The 17,624-nt window shown below is 43.6% G+C and overlaps 1 protein-coding gene across 1 annotated transcript in view; it reads right to left on the bottom strand.

Annotated features, from left to right (window-relative positions):
* The window catches only part of CUNH8orf74 (chromosome unknown C8orf74 homolog), a 33,473-nt gene extending 22,873 nt beyond the window's left edge, over nucleotides 1-10,600 (bottom strand). Inside the window, exons 1-2 of the mRNA XM_064584039.1 lie at nucleotides 10,553-10,600; nucleotides 8,743-8,935 (exon numbers count right to left, since the gene is read on the bottom strand). Coding sequence (XP_064440109.1) covers nucleotides 8,743-8,935; nucleotides 10,553-10,600 — 241 coding nt within the window. The remainder of the gene's footprint in view (nucleotides 1-8,742; nucleotides 8,936-10,552) is intronic.
* Between the last annotated feature and the right edge of the window lie 7,024 nt (nucleotides 10,601-17,624).

A 17,624-nucleotide genomic window follows, 5' to 3' on the forward strand; every position in this document is an offset into this window, starting at 1 on the left:
TTCCTGCCCCTTGCTGCCTGGATCCCCTAACAAGGGTAGTGAACAGACGCCTTCCCCCTCATGCTGCTGGGCAGTGGCACATCTTCACATGCGTGAACTTGGGGCTGATGCAGGAGGGTCTGAGACTGGCTCTGGGTGGCAAAGTCTGGGGCCCTGGAGGGTGTGGGAGTATGAGAAGGCCCTGAGCTCTGAGATCAGCACAGGGGGCATCTCAGAGGTGGTGGACAGCATAAGTGCACAGGGCCTTGGCAGGGACAGGTTGAACAGAGAGAACATTTGGAAACACCCTCTGGAAGATGGAGCTCATGTCAGAGGCCATTTGTCCAGCTGGACATTGGCTCAGTTGGCCCCCACTGGGGTTAGGTCCCAGGTTAGGAGGGGAATTTACCCAAAGCTGGTAGGCACAGGAAGAAGCAAAGGATATATGGGCCAACTCCTGAGAGAATGTGGTCTAGACCTAGGTAGTGTGGCTCAAACAACATCAGGCAGGAGAGAAAGGGAAGATCAAGTTTGGGTCGGGAATTGGGTAGAATGGGATCAGAACTAAGTCAGTAAAGGCAAGGGTTTGGGAAACAAAGCCAAGAGGAGCAAACCAGGCACCCTCAATGAACAGTGATGAAGGGTTGCCTCCTGCTACAGGGGTAAGACCTACATTTCTAGACAGACAGTGGAGCCCGTGGGAGCGGCTGAAACACCTGAGGAATGGGTATTATAACAATGGCCAACCAGTTGCACATTCACAGGGCTTCCTATGTACCAGTCACTGTTCCAAGTGCTTTACATAAATGAACTCATCTAATCCTTGCAATAATCCCATGAAGTTGGTGCCATTCCTGTCCTCATCTTGTCCTCACAATCATCTGAAGCACAGGGAGGTTAAGGGACTCTCAGAAGGTCACATAGCAAGGAAATGGTAGAACCAGGATTTGATCCAGGGCTCTAAGAATGGTGAGGACCAGTCCAGCCTGAGACTGGGGTTGACTGTAAAGTGAGGAGGAAAATCCCAGGGAAGAAGGAGGCTTCAGCTGAAATTCTATTCCCTGTCTCCAGAGTACTGATGAACTTGTTCATGCTCTTGCAAGTGTCCCTGTACTGGGTTTCTGAGAAACACTGTGGGCATGGCTGCCATGGAGACGCCATCTGGGCCAGGCTGACCATCTTCAGGAGCAACAGGCATCATCCTGAATGGCATTATGAGGGGCCCAAGGTGAGCAGGACCTAGCTCAGGAAGCCTGGTTCTACTGTGGCTCTGTATCCATGGGTGCTCCCACCACACCCCATCGCCAACTCCCTGCAAACCACAGCCAGCCTGGTATCGCTCTCAAGAGTCAGTGCACACAACGAGTCAGTTACCTGGGAGCGGAGTTGGAAACAGTCTTGTCTGCCTCTTTCTCACCTCCCTACTTCCCAAACAAGTCTGCCAGTTTCCTTTACCTCCCCGGCCTGCCTCTGGCTGAAGTGCCAGCCCCTTGGCTCTCAGCCCATTGTCCTGCCCCACTCCCTGTGATGCAGTGTCAGCTGGGTTAGCGTTGGCATCTGAGGAGAAAGGGCCTTGGACGGTCTCTGCTAACCTTGGGAGGGAGTTGATGCTGCTTCTGGACATGTGGAGGCTGATCCCTACTGGTTGCTGCATCAACGTGCATGCAGCCACATCTTATTGTGCTATCTCTGAACCACATCACTCTCTCAAGTCTTGGGTCTTTGTCCCTGCAGTCCCCTCCTAAGAATAACAGCTAACTCTCACTGAGTCCTTACTAGGCACCAAATGCTACGTTATGGGCTTTATGTATGTAACCTCATTTAATCCTTAAAACAATCCCAGGAAGTGGGTGTTCTTGCTTTTTCCATTTTTTTCAATGTGTAACCAGAGGCTCAGAGGTGATGTGACTTGCCCAGGACCATACATCCAGTAAGGGACTGAACTAGGATTGGAATGTTCCCTTTGAGTGCTAAGCCTCCTGATGGATTCTATCTTCAGTGAGTCAGATTTCAGCATGAGGGGCCCACCCAAGAGCTTGTTCCTATTCAGTGTTTGTACCAACCATGCTTCTCAAATTTTGAGATGATTTAAAGATAAGGGGAAGAACTTGAAAGCTGGAGAGCCCAGGATCAAGATTTAAAAGATGGCAGGAGAAAGGAAAGATGGCCAACACTGACAAGATGGAGTCAGTGGGGACAATTGTAAAGTCTTGCATGTACAATCAAAATTGCCATTGCAAAAGGGCAGGATGGGAAAAATGGTTCCCATGTGGGACTTCCTTCCCAATATAAATCAATGTGACTTTGATGTTGATAAAATAAACATACCTGTAGGCTATATAAACAGGAGTATCATCACCAGGACAGAGGAGGTGATAAAAACCCTAATAACTTCACTGATCAAATTGCAGACTGTTTTGTGTTTGGATTTGGATGACGTATTTTAAGAAAAATATTGACAAACATAAGTATGCTCAGAGAGGGCATAAAGAGGGCAGTGGTGGGGCGGTAGGGGGAAAGGGTCTATGGAAATGATGCTATATTAAGAATGACAAAAATAACGGGGGCTGCCTAGTCTAAATGTAAAGACATGATAGTCACATTATATAAACATCATGAGATATCTGCAGGGCCTGCATTCTGGTTCTAGAGGACAGACTTTGAGCATTTGAGTAAAAGGTGCAGAAGGCAGATGTAGCTAGATATATATATAGGAACTTCCAAATGACAGGAGTGGTTTTACAAAAGAATGAATTGCCTCAGAAGGAGGGAGCACCCTGTTGCTTGGAGGGTGTCAGCAGAGACTGGAAGAACCTTGTTGGCTGGTTGACGGGGCTCCCTGCTGTAGAGGGAATTAAACTTCCAGATCACCAAGTGTCCTTCCAACTGCAAGATTTTAGAAGTCCACAAGGCATAGCTAGGCTGTGCTGGCAAGTTATGCGATAACCAGAAAAGCTGAATGATCTAATCTCCTGAGTTTGAAGTTGGGTTTGCATCATCATTGACTGTTTTTCACGGACTCAGCCTGTGGAAGGCTCTGATGGAAACTTGAAAGAGCCTGAGTTCCCACCTGCTTGGGGCTGACATTCTTCTTCCTGCTCGTCAGTGTTTGTTCTGGCCATGAGCCACTGTAGAGCTCAGCCGACAGGGTTAAACTCTGGTACCTGTGCATTGCTGTGAGCAGCAAGGAGCAGGACCTAGAGGGATGCCAGGAAGGACCCAGGGGTGGGGGTTGGGTGGGGGGCTGGGGTGGCATGAAGTTTCCCAAGGATCTCTGAAGCCAGCCCAGGAGCAATGCCATGTCTGGCTCAAGCCTTCAGACCGGGATCACTGGTTTGGAGGAGAGAAGTGGAAGGAAGGGCACATGAGCAGTGCAAGAAATAAAAGAGGCTGATCCACATGCACACAAGATGTGTGATTCAGTGCCAGCCACTAAATGTCTTGAAACAGAGGAGTGATGGGATTTTATTTGTGCCTGAACAAAATCACTGTGCTGGTCAGTGAAAGGATGCAGTACAAGATTTGAAAGCAGTGGGCTGGTCAAAAGATGGAGGTGGGTTAGAAACAGTGGTGGACAAGGAGCTAGTGAAAAGTGGTGAGATTAGGGAGGGACATCAAGGTACGACTGCTCGGACTGGTGGGTGAGTTCTGGGCACATAAGGGATGGGGATATCATGTATAAGGAACAGAGCATCGTGTGTCCTATTTGTATGGCAGCTGTTATGCTACACGTTAAAACAATATTATACTTAAAAATATTTCGAAATAAAGAAATACAGAAAAATTCCAAAAATAGTACATAATCAAGGCAGTGTGGTATTGAAAAAGAATAGACAGATGAATGGGGCAGACACAAGAGAGAGTCCAGAAATAGACCCACACAAATATAGGCAACTGATATTTAACTGAGGAGCAAAGGCAATACAATGGAGCCAAGATAATCTTTTCAACAAATGGTGTTGGAACAACTGGACATCCCCATGTAAAAAAATGGAATCTAGATACAGACCTCACTCCCTTCACAATACTTAACTCAAAATGGATCACAGGTCTAAATCTAAAATACAATACAATTAAACTTCTAGAAGATAACATATAAAAAGCCTAGATGACCTTGGGTTTGGTGATGACTCTTTTAGATACAACACAAAGACACGGTCCATGAAAGAAGAACTGATAATTTGGACTTCTTTAATGGGACTGGAGGAGATTATGCTAAGTGAAATAAGTCAAGCAGAGAAAGTCAATTATCATATGGTTTCACTTATTTGTGGAACATCAGGAATAGCGTGGAGGACATTAGGAGAAGGAAGGGAAAAATGAAGGGGGCGGGAATCGGAAGGAGAGATGAACCATGAGAGACTATGGACTTCAGGAAACAGACTGAGGGTTCTAGGGGGGTGGGGTGGGGGATGGGTTAGCCTGGTGATGGGTATTAAGGAGGGCACGTACTGAATGGAACACTGGGTGTTATACGCAAACAATGAATCATGGAACACTACATCAAAAACTAATGATGTAATGTATGGTGATGAACATAACATAATAAAATAAAATAAAATAATTTAAAATTTCTGCAAAAGACATTGTTGAGAAAATGAGAAGACAAGCCACAGACTGGGAGAAAATATTTGCAAAAGACACACTTGATAAAGGACTGTTATCCAACACAGACCAAGAACTTTAAAAAATTCAACAAAAAGAAAACACCCTGCTTGAAAAATGGGAAAAAACTTAACAGACACCTCACCAAAGAAGTGTGTATATATATATATATATATATATATATATATATATATATATATATATATGGCAAATAAGCATACTAAAATGTGATCCACATCATATGTTTTCAGGAAAAGGCAAGACACCACTACACAGCTATTAGAATGGCCAAAATCCACAACACTGACAACACCAGATGCTGATGAGGTTATGGAGCAATAGGAGCTTTCATTCATTGCTGGTGGGAATGCAAAATGGCATAGCTACTTTGGAAGACAGTTTGACTGTCTCCAACAACACTAAACATATTCCTATCTTACGGTCAAGCAATCTCATTCCTTGTTATTTACCCAAAGGAGTTGAAAACTTATGTCTACATAAAAACCTGCACACAGATATTTATTGCAGCTTTAAATTGCCAAAATGTGTAAGCAACCAAGATGTCCTTCAGTAGATGAGTAGATACATAAACTGTGGTGCATCCAGACAATGGAATATTATTCAATCCTAAAAAGAAATGAACTATATGGGGTGTTATACGCAAACAATGAATCATGGAACACTACATCAAAAACTAATGATGAAATGTATGGTGATTAACAGAATATAATAAAATAAAAAAAAAGAAATGAGCTATCAAACCATGTAAAGACATGAAGGAAACTTCAATGTATGTTACTAACTGAAAGAAGCCAATATGAAAAGACTGTATGATTTTAACTATATGACATTCTGAAAAAGCCAGAAGTATGGAGATGGTAAAAAGCAGTGGTTGCTAGGGGTTGGCGGAGAAGGAGGAATGAATAGATGGATCACAGAAGATTTCTAAGGCAGTGAAACTATTCTATGTGATACTTTAATTGTGGGTACATGCCATTATATGTTTATTGAAATCCATAGAATGCACAAAACCAAGAATGAGTCCTAATATAAACTATGAACTTTGGGTGATAATGATGCGTAAAGGTAGATTCACCAATTGTAACAAATGTCCCACTCTGGTGGGGGATGTTGACAGTGGGGGAGGCTGTGCATGTGTGGGACAGGATTTCTGTGGAAAATATCACATGTGGAATTTAAACCCTCTGCTCTATTTTCCTGTGAGCCCAAAGCTATGCTAAGAAATAGTCTACTAAAAAATAGCATAACTGAAGCCATAAAACTCCTACAAGAAAACAGGAGGAAACCTCCTTGACGTGGGTCATGACCATGACGTTTTGGATATCATACCTAAAGTATAAGCAACAAATCAAAAATAAACAAGTGGGACTGCATCAGAGTAAAAATCTTCTGCACAGAGAAACTAATTACCAAGAAAATAAAAAGGCATCTTATGAAATACGAGAAAATATTTGCAAAGACATATCTGATAAGGTGTTAATATAAGGAACTCATACAACTCAATAGCTAAACCCCAAATAATCTAATCAAAATGGGCAATGGATCTAAGTAGGCATTTTCCCAGAGAAGATATTCAAATGCCCAATAGGTCATGAAAACAGGCTCAATCTCACTCATCACCAGGGAAATGCAAATCAAAACCACAATGAGATATCTCGTCACACATGTTAGAACGGCTAGTATCAAAAAGACAAGATAGAAAGTTGGCGAGGATGGGGAGAAAAGGGAACCCTCATGCACTGTTGGTGGGAATGCAAATTGGTGCAGCCACTGTGTAAAACAGTGTGAAGTTTCCTCAAAAAATTAAAAATAGAGCTACCCTATGAGCCAGTGATTCCACTTCTGAGCATATATGCAAAGAAAGTGAAATCGCTATCTTAAAGAGATATCTGTACCTGCATGTTCGTTCCGGCATTATTCACTGCAGCCAAGCCATGTAAACAACCCATGGCCCATCAGTGGATGAATGATAAAGAAAATATGATATTTTTCAGCTGTAAAAATATTACTCAGCCATAAAAAAGAAGGAAACCTTTTGCAACAGCATGGATAAACCGTAAGGGTATCAAGACAAATACTGTAGGATCTCACATGTGGAATAAAAAAACAAAAAAAACAAAAAACTGAACTCATGGAAATGAAACAGACTGATGGTTTCCAGAGGTAGGTGGGCAAAATGGATGAAGGTGTTCAAATAGTACAAACTTGCAGTTATGAGATAAATAAGTCCTGGGAGTTAATGTACAGCATGGTGACTGTAGTTAACACAACGCTGTTGTATATCTGAAAGCTGGTAAGAGAGTAGATCTTAAAAGTTTTCACCACAAGAAAAAAATTGTAACTACGTGAGGTGATGGATATTAACTCAACTTACTTTGGTAATCACTTTGCAATATGTACATATATCACATCATTACATTGCACACCTTAAGCTTATGCAATGTTATATGCCAATTATATCTCAATAAAACTAGAAAAAACATAGTACAAAGAAATTTTTCCCAAAATACTTAAAGAATAAGCAGCCCACAAAATGCCCCATCATCAGATTGCTTTCATGTACGTTATCCAAACACGGCATTCGTTAACTACCACCATCAGAATTGGGGGATCACTCTTGACACACCACTGTTGCTTAATCTCCAGACCTCATTCGAGTCTTCCCAGTTGTCCCTTGTATACATCCTTCATAGCAAAAAGGACCCAAACTGAGGCCACATGTCATGTTTAGTGGCCACATCTCAGTGTCTTTCAGTTTAAAACAACTCCTCTGTCTTACCTTGGCTCTCAGGACCTTAACGTTTTTGAAGCTCGCGGGAGAGGGACTTTGTTCAGTGCCACTAATTTAATGCTTTCTTGTGATTAGATAAGGTTCTGAGTCTTTGCTAGAACCATCACTGAAGGATGCTGCGTTCTCCATTTGCATTCCACCAGGTGGAACATGATTCTCAATGTGTACTTTTACTGATGATGTTGACTTGGATCATTTGATGAGGGAGGTGTCTGCCGGGCTCCCTTGAATAGAAGTATTCTTTTTTTTTTTTTTTAAAGATTTTTATTTATTTATTCATGAGAGACAGAGAGAGAGAGAGAAGCAGAGGGAGAAGCAGGCTCCCAAGGAGCAGGGAGCCCGATGCAGGACTCGATCCCAGGACTCTGGGATCATGACCTGAGCCGAAGGCAGACGCTTAACCATCTGAGCCACCCAGGCGCCCGAATAGAAGTATTCTTTTCCCCTTTGTGATCAGTAAGAATGTTGTGGGGAGGAAGTATGTAAATATCCTATTTCTCATCAAGCATTCACCTACTGGTCTTAGCACTTATTGATGATTCTTGGCTGAGTGTTACTATGATGTGGCCAAAGAGGGGCTGTTCCAGATATTTGCTTAATGAATGAATCTGCAGCTCACAGCCCAAGAGGTGGATGGGTGTGATCACATTCCCTTGTGCTATGGGGTCATAGGGAGAGATGGTCTTTCTCTTCTCATGAAGCCAGGGCAGGAGTGGGAGAGATGATCCCTCTATAAACTCACTTGACTGCTTTTACCCCATCCCTGACAGCAAGCTGAAGCCTGCAAGGATTCCTCCAAGACATTCAGCAGACCAAAACCTGATATGTGGAACAATTTGCAGTCTTTCAGGAATGCAATGGGGAGTCAGAGAAGAGTTTTAAACAGAGGAGTCATGTGTTTAAGTAAAAACAAAGCGAAACAAAACAAAAATTATGAATCTTGGCCCTTACTTCCTTCCCTGAAATAAAATCTGACTCCACCTCTGAGCCTACTCTCAGCCAGGTGCCCCAGAGGTATTGATCTGATAATGAGAGTCATACTAAAGTGTAAGTAACTCACCAAGAGACAAACACTCTGGCTGCTGTGTGAACAGCTTGGACTAGTGCAAAATTTTCAGCCAGGGAGATGAGTAAAAAGATCCAGGAAGGACATTCAGTTTGCTTCACTTTCCAGAAACCTAGACAGGAACCTTGTTTCCAAGCATGTGAGGATGCTACATGTCGGAGAAAGAAAGGAAGGGGCTCCCAGCTCCTCAGAGGGTTCCTGAGGCTATGGACCACAGGGGTGTCCTGTGCCCCCCATTCCCCAGCAAGCCTCGCTGACTTCTGCTCCAGATGCCCCATACCTTTGGTTTCCTTGAGCAGCTCTTCTGTGAACCTGACCACCTTGGCCACTTCCACCCATGGGAAGCCTTTGCCCACTGCAAAGATGATGCTTTCGTAGAGAGTATCCAGCAGAATGCTTCGGCGGGAGTCTCTCACTTCATCAAACTCCTCCCAGTTCAGCAGTCTCCGTAGATGCTCCCTACCTTTTGGTTTCTGCAGGGCATGACATGAGGGATGGAGAGTGAGACTGAAGAATCAAGATGCCATCCTCACTGGGCAAACTACTACTGGGGTCTTCACAGGACTCCCCATCATCCTGAAGAGTGACCAGGAATGTGGGTGTGCCTGAGCAGAATTATGCTTTCATTTCTGGACAGCTTTTCCTCCCCGTTCTGGGAATGTGCTCTTCTTTCTAGCACCGCTCCTTCCTCTGAGAGTTCTCATGCTAGTCACTGCAGCTTCCAGGTTTATATGCCTCCAACAGGCTTCAAGTCCTGACTTACGCTCCCTCCTTCCTCTTCCTTAAAACAAAATTTGACTCCCCTCTGAGTCTGTTCTCAACTAGCTGCCCCAGAGGCATTGATCTGATATGAAATTCATGTTAAAGTGTAAATGACTGCAAAGAAGCTTGGTAAGGCTATGCTTTTGAGAAGGACTATGTCTTACTTGGTGAAAATTCAGGCACTTTAGCAGACCAGCATGGGAAGCTTGATCAGAGTCCTAACTATAAAACCCCAATTCACCTGAGTGTTTGTCTGGCCCTTCCAGAAAATTTTTATAGAACGTTAACAGATGTAGGAGAAGCAAGTGCCTTTTAAGGACGGGGTAAGACAAGGTGTGGCATGAAGTGGAGACCCACCAAAAATGGGAGTGCTGCTTCTCTGGGGTGAGGGGAGTCTCTGGCTGGGGGAACTCCTGTAGGGGAACTGATGACAGAATTGCTGCCAGGGGCATCCAGAGACTCCTCTCTCACCACCTGACCCAGGCAGCGCTTCCTGCAGCACTCACAGATCCCCAGGTTGGTGTCTGAGGGGACAGCTGGCTGGGAGATCTAGAGCAGCTGGTGAAAGCGCATGCCCTAGGGTGGGGAAGGAGGCCCCACCAAGAAAGCCTTTGCCTGGTGCCTGCCCATCAGCTCATGGCTGCAGGTCAGAAACTGATCTGTGCATATAGTCACATGGGGTCCTCTTGCTTGAGCTCTACAGCAGTGCCTTGCCACCCCTCTGTGGACAGCCCTGCTCTGGAAGGAGTTTGCAGAGAGCTCCAGGCCCTGCTGTTGGGTCCTCATTATTACATAGCCACCCCCACCACCACCCTTGCTCATGTCTTTCAGCCTCAGAATTGGCTCTGAGAAGTCAACAAAATCCGCCCCCAGCCTGCATTAAAGCAACAACCCTCTTCCCCCCACCCCACCCCACAACCACACACACACAGCCACACATGTTGGCATACAAGCCCAAAGAGCTCACAGGGCCCTGAGGCTCTCTGGTGAGAGGTGGCATCCCATGGTGACCAGCCCCAGGGACCTCCCTGGTCCTCCTCAGAGTAGAGGAAGACACAGTGTCTTTGTGCTCATCTCCTCCTTTGCTCCAGTCAGGCTCTGACCCTGTAGGAGGAAATAATCTCTAAGCTCCAAAGGCTGGTAAGCCTTTGGCCTGGCATTCCAGCTGGCACACACTGATTGGGGGCCTCACAGATGGTGTATTGGGAAAGGAGTCACGTCCAAGGTGTCTATCTGAGGAAACACCATCGAGGGGCCACTTCTCACACACACCTCACCGTTACATCAATTTGAGCAAACTCCTTTTAAAAGCTGTCTTTTCTTTTCACCTGAAATTGGAAGACTTTTTTTACTCCCTGGGGTGTTAAGAGTGCCATGGCCCCTGCATCCAGTTGCTAGGAGACCTAGCCCGGACTGACTCAGAGTTTCTGGAACCCTGGGGGTGAGTGTGCCAGCTTTGTGAGGTCATGAAGACCTGCTTTGAGGTGGCTTTTTCCAGGCTTCTTTCCTCCTGGCCCCTCCTCTCCAGCTGGGCTCTGGGTCTCATATCCCTACACCTGCTTCAGGGGCCTTGATGCTTTTCCTACAACATCTAACCTCTCCTTCACAAGAGGTGAGTTTTCTCATGCTTTCCTGTGAACACTCATGAATGTCCCCCATCCTACATCTCCTTTAACCCAAGCCCCACTTCTCTCCTTCCTTTCAGGGTCAAGGATTTGTCTCCATGAAAAGATTGGCCTCCAGCTGCTGTCTTCAGGTCCTCATGGACTTTCCTCCAACCAAGATCTGGTTTCAGATTCATTCTTCTTCCTTGGCCAGTAGCATCTGTGACCCCCAGTTTCCTGCATCCTGACTTCACTTCAGGGTGCAGAAAATAGTTCTGTGGGGGTGTCCTCTAGCTCAGTGCCCAAGCACCCACATACTGAGATGAGTAGGGATCAAGTCTCTTCTCTTGGGGTTGGTAGCTGAGCTGTCTGATCATAGTGCTGCCTCCACTGGTACCTTCCCAGGCCTCCTTATATTTTTCAGTTTGGGCCTTTCTGGCCAGAAGTGAAAGCTCCCAGGTTATAGTTCTTCCTTGTGTGGGGGAAGAAGCAAGAGCTCCCAAGCTTCCAGCATCTGCCACTTTAACCATCCAAAGGCATTATTCTTGTCAGACCCATGGCTCCATCAAGCTGCTTCTGTGACCCACCTTTGCTACCTTCATGGACATATTACTTCAGGGCCCTTGCTACTTTTCCTGCCACGAGGAAGAACTTGGTTAGGGCCACTTAGTTCCACTCCTGAAGATTACTAGGGACAAAGGGATGGGGAGGGGCGCCCTTCCTTCCCATGAGGCCCTCGGGCTCCTCGGGCAACTCATGTCAACTTACCCATTCTCTTTTCAGCAACCCTCACACTCTTGTTTATCTACTGGAGAGTGTCCTTTTGCAATGTGTGGTTGCTTCGTCATGGATCTCTTTCCATCCTCGTCACCCTTGGCTGAAGCTTCTTGGCTTCTTTTTATTTCATCTCATTTCATTTCATTTTATTTTATTTCTTTTTTTTGGTTTTATTTAAATTCAAGTTAGTTAACATATAGTGTATTATTAATTTCAGGATAGAATTTAGGAATTCATCAATTGCATATAATACCCAGTGCTCAATTACATCAAGTGCCTTCCTTAATGCCCATCACCCAATTACCCCATCCCTCCACCCTCCATAAGCTGCTTTCTCCTGAATGATCTCTCTCTCCACCCTTCCCCTCTCTGCCTTCTCTGAAGACTTCTTTCCCTCTATTTGTTCTTTACATGTTGGTGTTGTCCATTGCTCTATCTTTACCCTCTTATCCTTCTAAGCCATATATTCTTTTTAAAAACTCTAGTATTGTAGCACTCAACACAAGATCTACCCTCAATACATTTTTAAGTGCACAACACAGTCTTGTTAACTACAGGCAGTATGTCGTATGGTAGGTCTCTAGAACTTACCCACTCTGTGTAACCAAAACATTATGCCCATTGATGAGCAACCCTCCATGCTCCTCTCCTTCTAGCCCCAGCAACCACCGTTCTACATGCCTCTATGTAGGTGGTGACTGTATGAGAGTGACTACTTTAGGTATCTCATATAAGCAGAATCATATGGTATTTGCCCTTTTGTAACTGGCTTCTTTCACTCAGCATAAAGTCCTCAATGTTCACAGGTCATGTATTCTTGAGGGATTTTTTTTTCCTGTTACATGACTTTAATGTCCATCCATAGCAAATGACTTCCAAATTTATGCAATGGATGTGTCCGCTATCCTCTATCCCCAGCTTGGGGTGTGCTGATGTGCCATCTCTTCCCAGAGAAACGATGACTGGGGAGCTCTGCTACTTGTTAGGTTTGTGGGGGTCAAGGGGTCTCAGGGCTTCTGTGGGGCATGTTGCTGGGGGGAGTCCTGATGCAGTGGTTTGAAGGGGTGAGTCCCCAAGTCTAGGCCTACTCGGTGGGAGCTGTCCCTGTCTGTAGTCCTGGGGTAAGTGCTACAAGCCAGTTGCTGTGCCTGGACACTCGGATGCCCTTCCTTGACTTCTCTCCCATGTGGCATTCGGCTGGGGCTCAATACCCCAGACCCAGAGCCACTTCTCATCTCCTTTCCCATTCCTCTCAATTTTCTCCTTATGGTCACAGTTCTCTTTGTTACATCAGAAACTCAAACAGGCTTAGACCAAATGAGATTTTATTGTTGCACATAACTAAAATGTCTTGGGGTATGTATAAGGGGAAGCTAGATCCAGGTGCACCAATCTCTGTTTATTCTCAGGATCTTCCCGGAGATTTTCCTTTATCACCTCTTCCTAAAATGTACTTTTCACTCCCCTCACCTGGCTAACTCTCATGGATTTTGCAAAACCCAGCCTGCACATTAGCTTTTCTGGAAAGTCTTCCAGATCCTTCTTCCCCAGACTCGTTAGGTGTCCCTCCAACTGTTCAAGTCAGCAACCTGTGGGACATTCCTGACTGCTCCTCCCCCTGTTCCTTCCCAGACACTCCAAGCTTTACCAAATTTACCTCCTAAATATTTATTGAGTTCCTTCTCTTCTCTTCATCCGCATTGTTACTTACCCAAATAGAGACCCCATCAATTCTTGCCCCCACTTCCTTCACCTATTCTCCATACTGTCACCAGAGTAAACAAACAAATCTGATTATGGGCTGGAAACTGGCAAGGGGGAACTTGCTAGGGTGATCATAATGTCCTGTATCTTATTTTAGGGGTTGGTTACTCTGGCATATATCTTCACTTAAGATCTCTGAATTCTATTTTATGTAAATTATATCTTCCCCTTTCTCTGCAAATGCAAATACATACACACATGAAATTGAATTATGTCAGTTTCTTGCTTCAAAACTTTTAATGGTTGCTCAAAGAGTAAGCCCTGAAGCCTTCATGGGGCTCAAAAGGCCCTATAATGATCTGGATCCCTCTTCCTTGTCCAGCCCATCCTGGCCACTCTGCCCACGGCCACTTTTCCAATCCTCCTCTGTCCTCCCTCCAGAACTTTGCACACACTATCTTCTCACCTAGAACACTCTCTCCTCCCTCACTCTGCATCCATCATTCTGATACCTCATGTCCCAACTTAATCATCTCTTGCCCAGGGAAACCTTTCCTGAGCTCCTGTGACGTGGTCTTGTAGTACTAAATGCATCATGAACAGCACTTCGCTCATTATAATTGTTCACTTTGATTAACCATTTTGATGATTTGTTTTAATGCCTGTTTCCCTCTAGATTGTAAGGCATGATGGCATTTCATTTTTTTAAAAAAGATTTTGTTTATTTGACAGAGAGAACAAGCAAGAAAGCACAAACAGGGGGAGCAACAGAGGGAGAGGGAGAAGCAGGCTCCCCGCTGAGCGGGGAGTCCGATGCAGGGCTTAATCACAAGACCCTGGGATCACGACCTGAGCCGAAGGCAGACGCTTAACCTACTGAGCCACCCATGTGCCCCAGCATTTCATTTTATTGATGATGATTTTATTTCCTGCTCTACAAGCCATGGTAGGCTCAGCTGCTTGTTGACTGGATGTGACTATCATTATCATAACGACAGGATATTTCACCTGTTTATTGAGGGCTTCTCCCTCTAGCCTGCTTTTCCCATGAAGACATGGACAATGTCTTCCTCTCTGAGGCCCCACTGCCTTGTGTAGGGTCTGGATGTTGGCTGGCACTCAGTGTTTGCTAGTTGAATAACTGGAAGCATCATGAGGTGATATTGACAGGAGGAAAACAAGTTACGGACCTACATTTGCACTTGACTCATTTTGGCCACACCCAATGTTCTTTATTAAAACATGGATTTAAAAAAACAAACAAACAAACATGGATTTTCTTAGATCTCCCCTGCAATCCATACAAAAGCCACAGAGTCCAGCACTCTTAAACTTAATGGTGTTTGAGGTACCTTTTCATATTTACTGTTTGTGGAATGAATATGTGTATGTCAACTCACCTATGTTAAAAGTCTGTTTGGTCATAACGATTTCATATACTTACCAAGCAATGCTAAAGAGTGTTTTCAGTTAGCACATAGTGAGAGCTACATTCAGTAGCTTTAACTATCTCTTTTAATCCTTACAATAATTCCATTGGATAGATAAAATAATTATTATTCTCATTTGGCATATGAAGAAGCTGAAGTTTAGAGAGATTACATATCTTGTACAAGATCTCACAAAACTAGTATTGGAACCCTGACCTTAACACATGGCCATACTAATGGCTATTGCAGGATTCAAGAGTTTTCTAGATAAGATCTGGACATTTGGGTTCACGGACTCCAGTTAGTGCTCAAGTAGTTTATGTAACTTCTCACTTCAGGCTATAATACACATTATAACCTAGAGATTTCTTTTTTTTTTTTAAGATTTTTTATTTATTTATTTGAGAGAGAGAGAATGAGAGAGAGAGCACATGAGAGGGGGGAGGCTCAGAGGGAGAAGCAGACTCCCTGCCGAGCAGGGAGCCCGATGCGGGACTCGATCCAGGGACTCTGGGATCATGACCTGAGCCGAAGGCAGTCGCCCAACCAACTGAGCCACCCAGGTGCCCTAACCTAGAGATTTCAACTACCTTTGAATGATTCGGGGAAAATCTGACCATTATTTTTCTTTTTATCCTTCATCAGCATCAACATCTTTTTTTGTAGCAGTCACTGTGTTATCTGTTAGAACCTCAGAACTTATTCATCTTATAACTGGAAGTTTGTACCCTTTTACCAACCTCTCCTTATTTCTATTTCCCCAACCCCAGCCCCTGACAACCAACCACTTTTAAACTGTTTCTGTGAGTTTGACTTTTTTTTTTTTTTTTTTTTTTTTTTTTTAGATTCTACATATAAGTGAGATCATATAGTATCTGTCTTTCTGTTTGGCTTTTTTCACTTAGCATAATGCCCTCCAATTTCATCCATGTTGTCACAAACAGCAGGATTTTCTTCTTTCTTATGGTTGAATAATATTCCATTATACAAACACACACACACGTACCACATCATATACCATGTTTTCTATATCCATTCATTCATCAGTAGACACTTAGGTTGTTTCTATACGTTGGATACTGTGAATAATGTTGCAATAAATATGGAGATGCATATATCTCTTCGATATCCTGTTTCATTTCCTTTGAGTACATACCCAGAAGTGAAATTGCTGATCATATGGTAGTTCTATTTTTAATTTTGCGGGAAACCTCCATATTCCATAATGTTGATCAACATTGTTTTTATCACCTTCATTATCGTACTAGGACAAGACTGTGGATGCTAGAAATACAAAAAGATACATATATTTAAAGATTTTTATTTATTTATTTATTTATTTATTTGAGAGAGAGAATGAGAGAGAGAGAGAAAGCATGAGAGGGACGAGGGTCAGAGGGAGAAGCAGGCTCCCCGCGGAGCAGGGAGCCCAATGCGGGACTCGATCCCGGGACTACAGGATCATGACCTGAGCCGAAGGCAGTCGCTTAACCAACTGAGCCACCCAGGCGCCCGAGCCTGCTTCTCCCTCTGACCCTCCTCCCTCTCATGTGCTGTCTCTCTCATTCTCTCTGTCTCAGATAAATAAATAAAAAAAATCTTAAAAAAAATTTAATGTTAAATATTTAAATTAAAAATTTTAATATTTTAAATATTTAATATTTTAAAATATTGCATCTGGAAGGGAATACAGAGATATTCTTGTCCATGCCCTTAAATTTCCAGGTAATGGAATGAGGCCCAGAGCAAAGGGAACATCACTGGTTAGATATCAGAATCCAGACTGGAACTCAAGTGTCTGACCCCATATTCTCTACATCATGTTACCTGCCCATGGTGGTCAGTTTTATGTGTCAATTTGCCTGGGTTGTAGTACCAAGTTATTTAATCAAACACTAAGCTAGGTGTTGCTATGAAGGTATTTTGTAGGTGTTATTGACAGCTACACTCAGGTGACTTTAAGTAAAGATTACTCTTGGTATTGTTGGGGGAGCTCTTCTAATCAACTGAAGGTCTCAAGAGAAAAACAAGTTTCCTGAAAAAGAAGAAATTCTGCTTCAAGACTGCAGTATCAGGTCCTACCTGAATTTCTGGGCTGCCAGCCTGTCGTATAGATTTTGGACTAAAGCACTGTAATCACATAAGCAAATTCCTTAAAATAAATCTCTTAATATCTATCATCCATCTATCTATCTATCTATCTATCTATCTATCTATCATCATCACCATCATCTGTCAATCACCTATCAATTTATCAAGCTATCAATCTACTATCATCATCATTTATCAACTATCTATAATCATCATCTATCTCTTTTTTTGGTTCTGTTTCTCTGGAAAACCTTGACTGATAATGTGCCCTTAAGGAACTTACATGGCACACATAACTTTCATTTACATATATACAGCATAGGTACATTTAAAGAAAATACTAAAATAACAAAATTTTCTTAAAAATATGGTTACCTACTAAGAATGCCCAAGGTAAGGTGAAAGCAGTCTAATAGGACAGTTGACAGACTGGCAGATAACTGTAGAACTTTGATTTCTTCAGTAGAGATATAGAGAATGCCAATTGTTCTCCAATACTTATTCCGTTCCTTTGCATTACTAACAGAATTCTCATGTTTGGGGAAAGGGGCAGCACTATGTCAACTAAAAGCTACATTTCTTAGATTCTTTCAGCTAGGGCTGGCCATACGATAGAGTTTTTCTCCGATAAGATATAAGCAGAAGTTCCTAGCTGGCATATAAGGGAAGGGTTTTAAAAGGAACATATCCACCTGCAACACACAGTTTTCTCTTTTTCTCCTTTATTCTTCCTGCCTAGAACATAGATGACATGGTTGAGGCCTCAGAAGCATCTTGGACCATGGGGGTGCCTG

This window comes from Mirounga angustirostris, unplaced genomic scaffold, assembly GCF_029215605.1.
Source record: "Mirounga angustirostris isolate CCGP_5_RB_7025 unplaced genomic scaffold, mMirAng1.0.hap1 SCAF_2, whole genome shotgun sequence".
NCBI classification, from domain to species: Eukaryota; Metazoa; Chordata; class Mammalia; order Carnivora; family Phocidae; genus Mirounga; species Mirounga angustirostris.